The following is a 12634-nucleotide window of genomic DNA, read 5'->3' on the forward strand; positions in this document are numbered from 1 at the left end:
GTTATGACATCTCTCCACTTTGTAAATAATTAATCAGAAATTGATAAGAATCCGGATTAGGCAAAAGCATATAATTAAATTAGCATGTTCCTTTTCTTTTAGTTTTAGGGACAAATGCATTAGAAATGTAGCCACTTTAGGATATCCTTTCTAAAATAGAGACGAGCCTCGCCAAATAAAAATGCAAATTGCGGGGCCCTCAATAAATAATCATAATAAATATTTAGAATTCAGAATAGGCCGTTTAGTGAATTTCATGGCTTCCTACAAAATAATAATGCGCTAGACTCTTTAGGCGCGACTTAATTAAATTACATTCTTAAACCCGGGTGCACATTGATGTGACCCGAATCCAAATCTCAACGGAGTCGAAGTGTGTTAACAACTACGGGTGCATTGATTGTGACGTGGTTCGAGATGCATTTTCACGACGTTGCAATTCTATAAAAATAAATGATAATAATAAAAGCGGTTTAAACTTAATAAAAGCACATAAGTCACAACATGTATTTAAATCAGATATTTAGCCATTATAACAATTTAAGCGACCGTGCTAGAACCACGGGATTCGAGGGTGCCTAACACCTTCCCTCGGGTCAACATAATTCCTTACTTAGAATTTCTGGTTCGCAGACTTCATTTGGAAAAGTCGAAAATTTCCTCGATTTGGGATTCAAGATAAACCGGTGACTTGGGACACCAAAAACCAAACCTTTCCCAAGTGGCGACTCTGAATTAAATAAATAATCTCATTTCGAATATTGTCACTTAAATTGGAAAAACTCCCTCGCGCATTTAACCCTTCGGGGCCGGGCGCGCAAAAAGGAGGTGTGACAGTCGGGTATTTTTAATAGTTTATAGAACTTCTGAGTATAAGTCACGTTTTATGTTTTTTTTTTAAAAAGTAAAATATATTTTGAAAAATAATGTCCAAACAGATTTTTATCTTCAAACTAAACTTCACCCAAATTGAATTTTTTAAAATAAATTTGAAAATCTATGGTCAAACGCTAGCGTAATGACTTGGGGTAGACTTCAAGGGGTTTTAAAATAATTGTTAGAAACTTCAAGGGGTGTAGCTGAAATAGTTCTACTTCAAACTCCGGAGCGAAAGAAAGGGGTTTTTAATTTCACATTACTTAATTCTCGAGAAGGCCAACAAGAAGAAGAGTATAGTTAAAAAAGGAGGGAAAATGCAAAACCCCTTATTAAACCCTAATTCACTCTCAAAATCTTCCTTTCTCCACAAATAGTCAAAAAGCCACACCCATAAGCTTGTCGAAAAGTTGCCGAATGATGATATAGCAGCAAAATAGCTATTTTTGGAATTATCAAATCATCAGTAAACTGTGAAAGGGTTTTGATTGTAAGGAAAAAGCCTTTTCACAGAGTAGTCTCAATGGCGAGGCTTCTTCGTACTGCCACTTCTCTCAGAACATATCTTTCGCCCCAACCGCAAGTGAGTTTTTATTTTTGTTTTTTAAGAAACCTATTTCCTTTTGCATTCATTTTTTTTGTTGTTGCAAAAGAGCATAAATTGGCCTAAGCTATTGCAGTTGTGGCTTTTTGCTCTTAAATATTTTGGTGCCAGTTGTGATGGGGAAATATTTCTAGAAGCTGGTTTGTTATTGTATTCAAACGGTGAAATACTCGACATTTGAACAACAATGTCTATTCGTTTTTTTATATGCAGTGTTTGAGAAGAAGCTTATTTGGGGCATTGGATCAGCTATGCTACTTTTCTTCTCGAGGTGTGTAAATTTGGGTTATAGTACTACTGCTGTACTTTAAAAAGATTTACTCAATTTGCACTTTGTTATAGTGATAATGAACTTGGTTTTGGAATTTCTTCCTATTCACATATTTTAATTTAATAAAATAATCTGTATTTACTATAAAATGTTATGTCTACTAGGAAAAATATATCAAATAAATTGTCACACTTTAATTTGAATAACTAGAATAGTAGACATGAAAGCTGTTAGTTGGGCTTTGATGCTTCGATTCCCACTTCAGTAGACCACCAGTGTGAAATCTGTGGAGGAAATGTATCATTTGCTGATATATTTCAAATAATTTCCGTTGTGTCCTGTTAAAAATGTGCTAAGGCTTATTTCTATTTAGACATTAAGCTGTCCTCTTTTGATGCTCATGGGTCCTAGTCTTCTATTCCTTTTCAGGTAAGAAAAAATCAAACTCAGACGGCAGTGATTCAGGTGAAGAGAATTTGTCCAAGAAAGACTTGGCTTTGAAACAAGCATTAGATCAGATCACTACATCATTTGGAAAGGGATCTATCATGTGGCTTGGTCGCACGGTGTCCCCAAAACAAGTTCCCGTGGTGTCTACTGGATCATTTTCTTTGGATACTGCCCTTGGGATAGGGGGGCTTCCTAAGGTAAAAAAAATAATAATGCCATCTCCTCCTGTTTTGGGCATTCCAAATATGGTGAATACAAATGGTGGTTTTAAACACTTAGATTCCAGATATTTTATGCTAACAATGTTCTGATATTCTTTGAGGAACTAGTAAAATTTATATTTATACCAAAGTTCTTTACGAATTTTTTGTTACTTTAGGCAGTTAAGTCACTACTTTTCTAGATATGTGAGAAACAAGCAGCTGCTGATCAATGTTAGGCCGACAGGTTATTTTCATATCTACAATAATACCTATTTATTGCTTTTATGCAGGGACGTGTAATAGAGATATATGGCCCAGAGGCTTCAGGAAAAACAACTCTTGCTCTGCATGTAATTGCTGAGGCACAGAGACAGGGAGGTTTGTCTATTTTGTACTTCACAGCCATGCATTCTCATTTTCCACTTGCAACATCTATTAGGACTATGAAATCGAAAAAAAGACCTGAGAGCAGAAACTATGGGCATCTTGTCCCCAGAATATCATTTGTGACTTGGCTCTATTTTGTTAAAGCAAAAGATAAGATTTTTTTTACTAAAGTAGAAAGAGGAGGAGAAGTTGATCTAAATGAAAGTTACTTTATTGAACCAGAGCTTTTCAAATTCTTTCGGAATAAGTTGACACGGTTTGAGCTTTGAGGAAGAGACCACAGATGCACCACACAGAGGACCGGATGATACTCTATCTATCTTACACATGGTGTAATAAAATAAATCATCAGATTGTTTTGTTTTGTGCACTAACTACATACACATATGGTAGCCAAGAAAGCACCAGATAAGAATAACCTATCTTAAATATGATATCAGCTCTTTCCCTTAATGAATCTGTTTGGAGTTCTAGGCGTCCTGGTGCTTTTTCTTTCATTGAGGAGAGGCTCAAGAATTCCTCTTGAGACGAACAGGATATATGCATTTTTAGCTTATTACAACTGACACATGAATTACTTATGCTTCTTGTTTCTTTGTAGGTTATTGTTGCTTCGTTGATGCTGAGCATGCTCTTAATCCGGCATTGGCTGAGACCATTGGAGTAAATACTGAAAACTTACTTCTGTCTCAACCAGATTGTGGTGAGCAAGCTCTTAGTCTGGTGGATACAATTATAAGGAGTGGTTCGGTTGATGTTGTTGTTGTGGACAGTGTAAGGCAGCTTAAAACTGTTGTGCATTCTTCTAGTTCTGTTACTTTCATGATCATCTGATTCAGAGTCAATTATATTAATACTCTTCACTTATCAAAAACTTCTTTTGACAATTGACGTCCATGGCAGGTGGCTGCCCTTGTCCCAAAAGGTGAGCTTGAAGGTGAGATGGGAGATGCTCATATGGCAATGCAAGCTAGACTGATGAGTCAAGCACTCCGCAAGCTGAGTCATTCTTTATCACTATCACAGACCATTTTAATCTTCATAAATCAGGCAAGAGCCTTAGGCTTCCTAGGTTCATATCATGCTTCGTGCCCTCATCTTTCCTTTATTCTGTTGCTGGGTCGGAGTTAAGAGATATTTCAGTGGGGTTAAATTGCATATTTGGGTTACTGTATTTCCCTGTGTATTTTCCATTTGACATGCAAAATATCTAGTCTGTCTAATAATCTTTTCTGATTAATTACACCCTGGTTCAGGTCAGGTCAAAGCTATCAACTTTTGGGGGATTTGGAGGTCCTACTGAAGTTACTTGTGGTGGTAATGCCTTGAAGTTCTATGCTTCTGTGCGTCTAAACATAAAGCGAATTGGGCTCGTCAAGAAGGGGGAAGAGGTATGAATCTCAGTTCAAGATGTTAGAGTTTCAATATTTTGTGCGCATATCCAATTTATTTAAGAGTATATACAAATTGAGACTGCAGGGCCACCTGAAACATTACTTGATAGACAGTGGTGGCCTTTTACTTTTTTTCTTCTTCTTCTTGAAATATGATTGCTAAAATTGCGTATGAGAGTGGAATCTGTTTTGTGAATTTGGCTTTTCTTATTTCCAACTTTCACAGATGTATTGTTTTACATTTTAGTATTCAGCTTCAAGTGTTCCCATCCTTAATGTAAACAGGCACAAGTTTACATTTTATTATTATGAATACTCTCTTCCTTTCTTTGGGAAAGCAGTTTGTTCTTTTGGTTTCAAAATTAGTTTGTGAGATCTTGCAGTCCTTACTACTGCTTCGCTCCCTCTTCTAATGGTAACTTCCTGTTTCATTTGTGTAGGAGAGAGATTGTATTTGGATGCATTTGCCTGTCTAAGAAGTTAGATAGATGTACATGTATATTATGGAAAAAAGGGGGGGGGGGTCATATTCTTATGGGCCTACGGCACTTGTTATTTTATATACATCCTTGTCTGGAATCCATGTATAAAGCTCTTATGCAAGCATAGTATTATGAAACTATAGCTGTATCCTCAGTCGCTCTTCTGTTATGATTTCTGCATTGAGTGAATGTGAGGGACTTGAACTGTACAAAATCTGATTGTACTGGCAGTTTTTTTTTTTTTGATAAGTGTCTATTTTACAGACCATAGGAAGTCAAGTTCTTGTCAAGATTGTAAAGAACAAACATGCTCCTCCATTTAGAACTGCAGAGTTTGAGCTTGAGTTTGGTAAGGGAATTTCCCGTGAAGCTGAACTCATTGACTTGGGAGTCAAACATAAGCTCATCACAAAGGGTGGTGGTGGTTATTACAGTATCAACAATCAGAGCCTTCGTGGTAGAGATGCTGTAAAACATTTCCTAGCTGAGAATGATAGCGTAAGGGAAGATCTTATGATGAAACTTAGAGAAAAGCTTTGGGACCATGGGGACAAAGAAAAGGGTTCTGATGTGGAGTCTATACATGTAGACCCTGTCGAGGAGGCTGTTTTGAACGATACAACTGATGAAGATGCTGCAACTGCAGTTGAGGCATAAAGGTTCGTCAAATGAAACTGCTGGCTTCCTGTCCATATCAGTATGCTGGTTGAGTCATGGGCAAAAATTGGTATTTGTGGAGCATCCTTGGTTTATCATCATTTGTAATCTGCTCTTGTACTTAATGAAGTATCCAAACCATGGCTTTGTAAGTTTTGTCCACATGTAATTCTGATCGCGTAGTTCATGGAAACTACTTAATTAGAGAAAGTGAGGGGCCAGAGCCTAGTTCAATTTTTTCAAATAACCTCAATTGCGGTTATCAGTTGGTCACCTTCCAATGTATGCTAAAATTCTCTTGTACATAACAGTGATTATTCAGAGAGAATCTGTATCCAAACTTTATGTTAGTAAAGCTAAGCTTTTTGTGATTGAAGCCTTGATCTGGGAACAGCAGGGATCCGTTTTATCTGAATATTCAGCCATATAGTGTGGCAAGAAAACGTTTTACAAAATCTTCGCTTTTGCCACAAGATTTAATATTCTTTTAGCCTGTGTTCATGCATTCTTATGGTTTTCCTTTATCATATTGTAGAAGAGGATTTCCCTGACGCATCTGTTGCCGCCCTCAGTCTTTACTTTGTATAAAAGTTTTCTTTATTTAGGTTAGCCATATCTATTGAACCAGTATCAATTTTATTGGATTGCACCTGATCTCTTCTATATTTGAAGCATTGTCCATTGCTTAATTGAAAGGTTAGTCGAACAGGATAGAAATGGTCCTGGTCGTTGGCTTTGGCGGTTTGGGCCATGCCAAACAATTCGGCAGTTAATTTAAATTTTGTTCTCTATGATGTCACGTGAAAGTATCCTCTTTATTCAGACAGTCTTTACAGTATCTGTTTCTACCAATCCTTAAAGAACCAAAATACTTCTTAGGATCTTTTCATGTGTTTTTAAAATTATTTTTTGTTGGAGTTGCATTTGCACCAGTTTATGCATACTTCGATTACTCGACTGGATACTTGATACTTTACCAATACACAGTTATCATTTGAATAAGAAATGTCCAAATGCCGGTAGTCACCAAGTCCTGACATCTCAACTTCTAATAGTATACCTGTTTTTATTATTTAATTATTTGTTTAATCACCAAATGAATTTATATTTCGTTTTCTTTATAGAGTGAAATGTGGAGAGAATCTATCTATTATTAAAGGGAAAGATGCCAGCCATAAGAATTTGTCAAGTGTCGCTGGAAGAAAATGCCATGTGGTAATTTTAGGACAAAATTAGTTCATTTAGGTAAAGTTAATTTACTTTTTTAAATCTGAATTTTGAAATAAGAAAATATCTATATTTTTCCAAGGAACAATAATTTTGAAATTATATTCTGAAACCAACACATAGTATAACTTCTCCTAGCGCGTCTTTAACCAAAAAATATCAATTCCTACAGATTCGCCACTTCATTCCCACGATGGGTCTTCATTCTCACGATTTTTAACTCCTAACCCACCAACTCTTCTGAGGTGGATTCTTAGTAACATGTTCACTGACTTTTGAAATCAGTTTCTACTTTTATAATTAATAATTCTTTCTCCCTTGTACGCATATCAATCATGAATTCAGGATAGAAGTTATTCTGTCTTTTTATTATAAGTTCACTACACCATGTTATCATAGATGAGTAGCTACATTAGAAGCATATTATTTCTCTCCTATTGATTGATGCTGCTTTGTTTTATATGCGTTTATGAAAATATATTTGCTTTGTCGTCGACGCGGCCACAACCGAATAGCTTATATAAGTTTTAATTTAAATACAATTCCTAATTAGTAGTAGCAGTTATAGGTCTATCTGTTGTGGGGATACAAGTCATTCTTTGGCTAACTACCCTTATCTGTTTCACAAGTAATTTTTCACTTTTGGTTCTTTTCGCTTCTTTCTTTTATGTTTTAATTTGTTCAACAAAATTAGAAGCACACTACTAAGAATTGTGCTACAAAATCAAACCTTTCATCTATCATACAACAATAAATTGTATTCTGCATTAAGTTGAGTAACAAAAGACTTTGTTGAAATATTTTTTGAGGTTTAGGAGCGTGATCAGAATTTGATTTTGGAGGTCCGAAGTAGAGCTAGGCTTGAATTGGCGAAGGTGAGATTTTGGTGATTTCCAGTTGGTAGGTGAGATTTTGATCTGGGAGTCGGAATGGAATTCCGAGAGTTGCAGTAGCTTCGTTATGTCATTTGGGATGTGTGTGCAAAATTTCAGGTCATTCAGACGTGGTTTGGTTGGGTTTTTGATCGAAAACGTATTTCGGAAGTTTTTAGAAAACTTAGGCTTGAATTCGATGAGTTTCGCGTAACTTGATGTTGTTTGAGGTGTTTTGATGATTGGAACAAGTTTGAATGATGTTATGGGTTATGTTGGTAGGTTTGGTTGAGGTCCCGAGGGCCTCGGGTGTGTTTCGGGAGGTTAAACGGATCAATTTCATGTTTTGAGAACTTCAGAAATTGCAGGTTTCAGTTGCAACATTTTGGCCTTCGCGTTCGCGAAGGGGATATCGCGTTCGCGAAGGGTCGAGGTTCGTAAGCATCGCGTTCACGAGGGTCCATGCTGCGTTCGCGAAGGTTTGTGAGAAGACTGCATCGCGTTCGCGAGGGTGTATACATGATCGCATAGGAGGAATTAGGTCTGATGGTCAGTTAGTCATCGCGTCCACAATATAGCAAACACGTTCGCGAAGGTCAAGGCTATGGAAGCACTGCGTTCACGACTGGCATGTCGCGTTCGCATAGGGTAAAGTTGGTCAACGCAATTTTTGTGCTATGCGTTCGCGGGTGTTGACCGCGTTCGCGAAGAAGGTAAGTCAGGCCTGGGCAGAATGTTTTTAAGTCGTCTTGTCCGCGATTTTGGGTCTATTTTCACCCATGGCTGCTCGTTTTTGGAGATTTTTGAAGGAAATTAAAGAGGGATTCAAGAGGAATCGACTTGAGGTAAGAATCTTGGTCTTAAAACTCGATTATATTGTGAAATCCACCTAGAAATTTCATGGAAAACTAAGCCTAAAATTGAAGAACTAGGGCTTGAGAAATTGGACTTTTGATTTGGGATTTGAAGGACCATTTGGGGTCGAATTTGAGAAATTTTGATATGTATGAACTCGTGAGGAGATAAGGAATCTAATGATGTAAAAATTTCTGAGTTTCGAGAAGTGGGCCCGGGGCTCGGGTTTTGGTAATTTCGGGATTTGTGCCCGATATTGATTGTTTTCGCTTGGGCTTTATTTACCTAGCATATTGTGATGTATTCGTTCTGATTTTGGATAGATTCGACGCGCATGGACGCCGATTTGAGGGGCAAAGGCGTCGCGAGCTAGGGATTTCGTCGGTTCGAGGTGAGTAATGATTGTAAATGATACTCTGAGGGTTTGAAACCCTAGATTGCATATCGTAGTGCTATATTGAGGTGAGACACGCGCTTGATGATGAGCTTGGGGTCGTTTACTATTGGGGATTGTGACTTGGTCCATCCCGATTGATGATTTTACCGCGTATTTAACTGAAACTTATTTGTTATCATCATGATTTGGGCTGATCGCCATATTTGGGCTTCGTGCCAACTATCTGAACCCTTCGGGGATTTTTATTAGTATTTCCTCACTGTTTTTGAATTATTACTTGAACTCAGTCCTGTTGATATCTACTGTTTTACAAACTCAGACACTTTTACTCAGATTTGAAACTTAAATGATATTTCTAAATGATGTTTTGGGTTGAGAACTACTGTTTTACTAATGCCTGAGGGGCTTGTGATGATTTTCGGACTGAGTGAGGCCGAGGGCCATATGTGAGGATATACTGAGTGATATGAGGCCGAGGGCCTGAGATACTTTTATACGCCACGAGGTGGCTTGGGTGATACGAGGCCGAGGGCCTAGATTTGATGCCACGAGATGGGTTGATATTGTGCTTGGGCCGTAAGGGGCCCCTCCCGGAGTCTGCACACCCCCAGTGAGTGCGGGTACCCATTGTGATCACAGAGTGAGCCCGAGGGGCAGAGAGTGTTCTGAGAGTGAGCGCGAGGGGCTGGTACTGTTCTATGTATTTACTTTATTTCCATTTGCCTGCCATTACCTGTTAATTGTGTTACTTTATGTGTTATCTTCCTGATTGCCTGGCATTACCTGTTAAATTGAGTATTGAAGGGGCGGATTTCTGTGCTTATCTGCACTAATTGTTTGCATTCATTTGCATAACTATTGAATAAACCATTTTCAAAAGAGGTTTAAACTGAGCTAAGATATTTCTAAAGATTTCACAGTTTAACTGTTTTTCTTAAGGGGTTTACACCACTTCTATACAACATTTTGGTTTGCTTATGATTTCTTACTGCTCAGTTGTTATTTACCGTTATTACTCATTGAGTTGGAGTACTCACTTTACTCCTTGCACCTCGTATGCAGATGCAGGTATTTATTCACCCGGTAGCGGGTGTTGATCTTATCGGAGGCTGAGTCATCGGGGTTTAGCAAGGTGGCTGCCAGCGTTCGCAGCACCGCTCTTCTCCCTTCTCTTTCATCAGTCCTGTTTTGTACATTCAGACCTTGTAGTCGTATTTATACTCTAATAGATGCTCGTGACTTGTGACACCTCGGTTTGGGCTGTGTCGGGATGGTTTCTACTATTGTTATCATTATTTCCGCAAATTATGGTTATTATATCATGTTTTAGAACTATTTATGGTATTTAACTGTTTAAATGAGGTGTTCTGTTTTGGTCTAGCTGGCCTTGTCTTCACGAGAGGCGTCATCACGATCGGGTTCGGGGTTAGGGTCGTGATATTATAATACCTATAATCTGCAAATTCGTTGTTCTAAAACAACAGCACTGCCTGTACGCTTGAAATCAAAATCACATAGAAGCCATGTTTGTAGGACTTAATGACTCTAACTCGTCTCAATTCTGAAATTGTCTACTTCCTATACATGATGTAAGAATCTGCCCGCACGTATTTGTTGCTTATATGTGGAGGCTAACTTGAGTCATTTATTGTTTTTATGTGTAATCCTACATATTTTGAATATCGCTTAGTTTTTATAATTTTTGAGCAAGCTAAGTAAGTCTAGAACCACCCAAATAGAGGTCCAAAGCCTCTTGGACCATAGGCATGAGACGGGTAATGCACGCATAGAGTACGATTTAGAATTGAACTAGAGCACCTTTAAGTAAACAACTTTAACATAGTAATTGGGTAGCAGGAGATGATAGTCTATGCCCGCTGAATAAATGAGTAACTCCCTATCTTAAGGGAGTTGCGAAGTATTATTTATGTTGCACGGGGTGATCCTTTAGGCTAAAAAACTTGGGACCCTCCTCCCCCCTCTCTCCTTTCCTTTATGAATTTTTGATCCACACTTAGTCATTCGATGTAGACCAACATAGTTATATCATGATAGTCATTAAGTTTTGTACTAATTCTCGTGTGTCATAATAAAACTCTCTGACCTTTTTATTCTCTTTATTTATTTGATCATCTCACCTAATTATAATCTACGTAGTCTTAAGTTCGGCCGGGATCCATAGTTGTGGATTTCGAAGAGTGCCTAACACCTTCTCTTTGAGGTAATTTGAGCCCTTACCCGATCTTTGGTGGCGTTGACTAGTCAAACAGAGTTATCTGCATAATAGGTGCCCTAACATACCTTAAAAACCATTAGGTGGTGACTCTTCTTTTAACACTCTATCTTCCATTTAAAAGAGTTGTCACATATCGAAACCCGCTTTCGCGAGAAAATGGGGCGCGACAATTAAGTCCTATATTAATTGAGTAGAAGTGTGAATCAAAATAAAGACACAAATGCAGAGTCAGGTGGTTTATATTACTACAATCTGAACCAAAATATAAAATATATTTGAAACAAAATGTCAGGAATAAAAAAGAGTCAGCAGTGTCAGTATACTCATATGCATAGTTCTATAGATTCCGTAGATAATCATTCTAGAACTTTTATTAGATAATCATTCTAGAATTGAAGAAAAATCAGAATTGACTAATTCTTGTGTGTTGGTATATTTTCAAGAATTAACAAAGTTTCAACCAAGTCATAAATCACCCAACAAAGCTAACCAAATTATAAAAATTCTATTCCGAGCTCATATACAAATAAGTCAACTCTTGGTCAAACCTTTCAAATTCAAAGCTTTCATCTGAGACTGTTCTTTCAAATTCATTCCGATTTTCCTGAAAACCAAAACCAACGATCTACATCAGTCAAAATACATTACACAGGGAAAGTCATGCCCGAGAACTGGCGATTAAAGTGCAAAAGCTCAAAACAACCGGTCATATCGTTACATCCTCCCCCACTTAAACACACGTTCGTCCTCGAATGTACCCAGAGTTGTTCTAGAAGCCAATCAATAACTGAATAGCTTTACCATACATATACCCGGGGGTTCTCCCACGTCACCCTATCTCATATAGGTCCGATAACACATTGCAACTGAAATTACACAATCTAGTCTGGCCCCTAAGCCATAAAACCATATTTCCACTTTTGAAACCATCAATACGATCAAAACCTCACACCTATACTCTGAATAGACCCGAACCAGCTGTAATAACCCATGCCTGCAACCTCGGGAGAAATCCCATGATATACCACATAACTCAAACACTCGTAGCGATAACTTCTATTCACACCAGCTGTCCACAACAACCGAATACTGGTAGAAATCCTCTTATCAGCCAAAATCTCATTCTAACACTGTCATATACTGCCAATGATAAATGAAATACGCAGTAAACCATAACCATTTTCTCAGATCACCCATTCATGAAGCCACTTGTCCTCTAACAAATACCATTGCAAGTTTCCGAGCCGAACCTCGGTATTAACCTTCTAACATGCTGAAATCGAATCCGTTCGTATTCATTAATGATCCCAACGATCTCCTCTGATCCAACACACTACTCTGGTGACATGACACATCAATACAGGCTTAAGCCATAACTTGCATAATACACGCACCAATAAGCAACGGTCCGAACATAATCAAATCATGAAAATGACTCAAATGAAAGAGCTGTACCTCAAGCTCACCAGTACCACCACAACACAAGGTTGGGAACCTATCTCACATCATAGAATAGAACACACGAATCTAACCCACAAGGTCACATCCCACATAGCTTCGCTGCAATGTGCGATCCTATCCAAGCACTGCTCCACATGAGACACCTCAAGTCACTATGCTCGAAATTGACAACTACGCACAATTTGATGTCTGGAACCAAAGAAAATCATTACACCCATGGTGAAACAAGTAACATATACCACACAAACCCGATAGGACATAA

General features: G+C 38.0%; 1 protein-coding gene across 1 annotated transcript; it reads left to right on the forward strand.

The window, feature by feature from the left end:
* Positions 1-1126: 1126 nt before the first annotated feature.
* LOC107760769 (DNA repair protein recA homolog 3, mitochondrial) lies at positions 1127-5700 on the forward strand. The gene is made up of 8 exons (XM_016578878.2): positions 1127-1459; positions 1694-1751; positions 2181-2398; positions 2695-2782; positions 3393-3565; positions 3695-3841; positions 4048-4182; positions 4932-5700. The coding sequence occupies exons 1-8, from the start codon at positions 1400-1402 to the stop codon at positions 5322-5324; spliced, it is 1272 nt and encodes a 423-aa protein (XP_016434364.1). The 5' UTR covers positions 1127-1399; the 3' UTR covers positions 5325-5700.
* Positions 5701-12634: the final 6934 nt, after the last annotated feature.

Source organism: Nicotiana tabacum, chromosome 11 (genome assembly GCF_000715075.1).
Source record: "Nicotiana tabacum cultivar K326 chromosome 11, ASM71507v2, whole genome shotgun sequence".
NCBI classification, from domain to species: Eukaryota; Viridiplantae; Streptophyta; class Magnoliopsida; order Solanales; family Solanaceae; genus Nicotiana; species Nicotiana tabacum.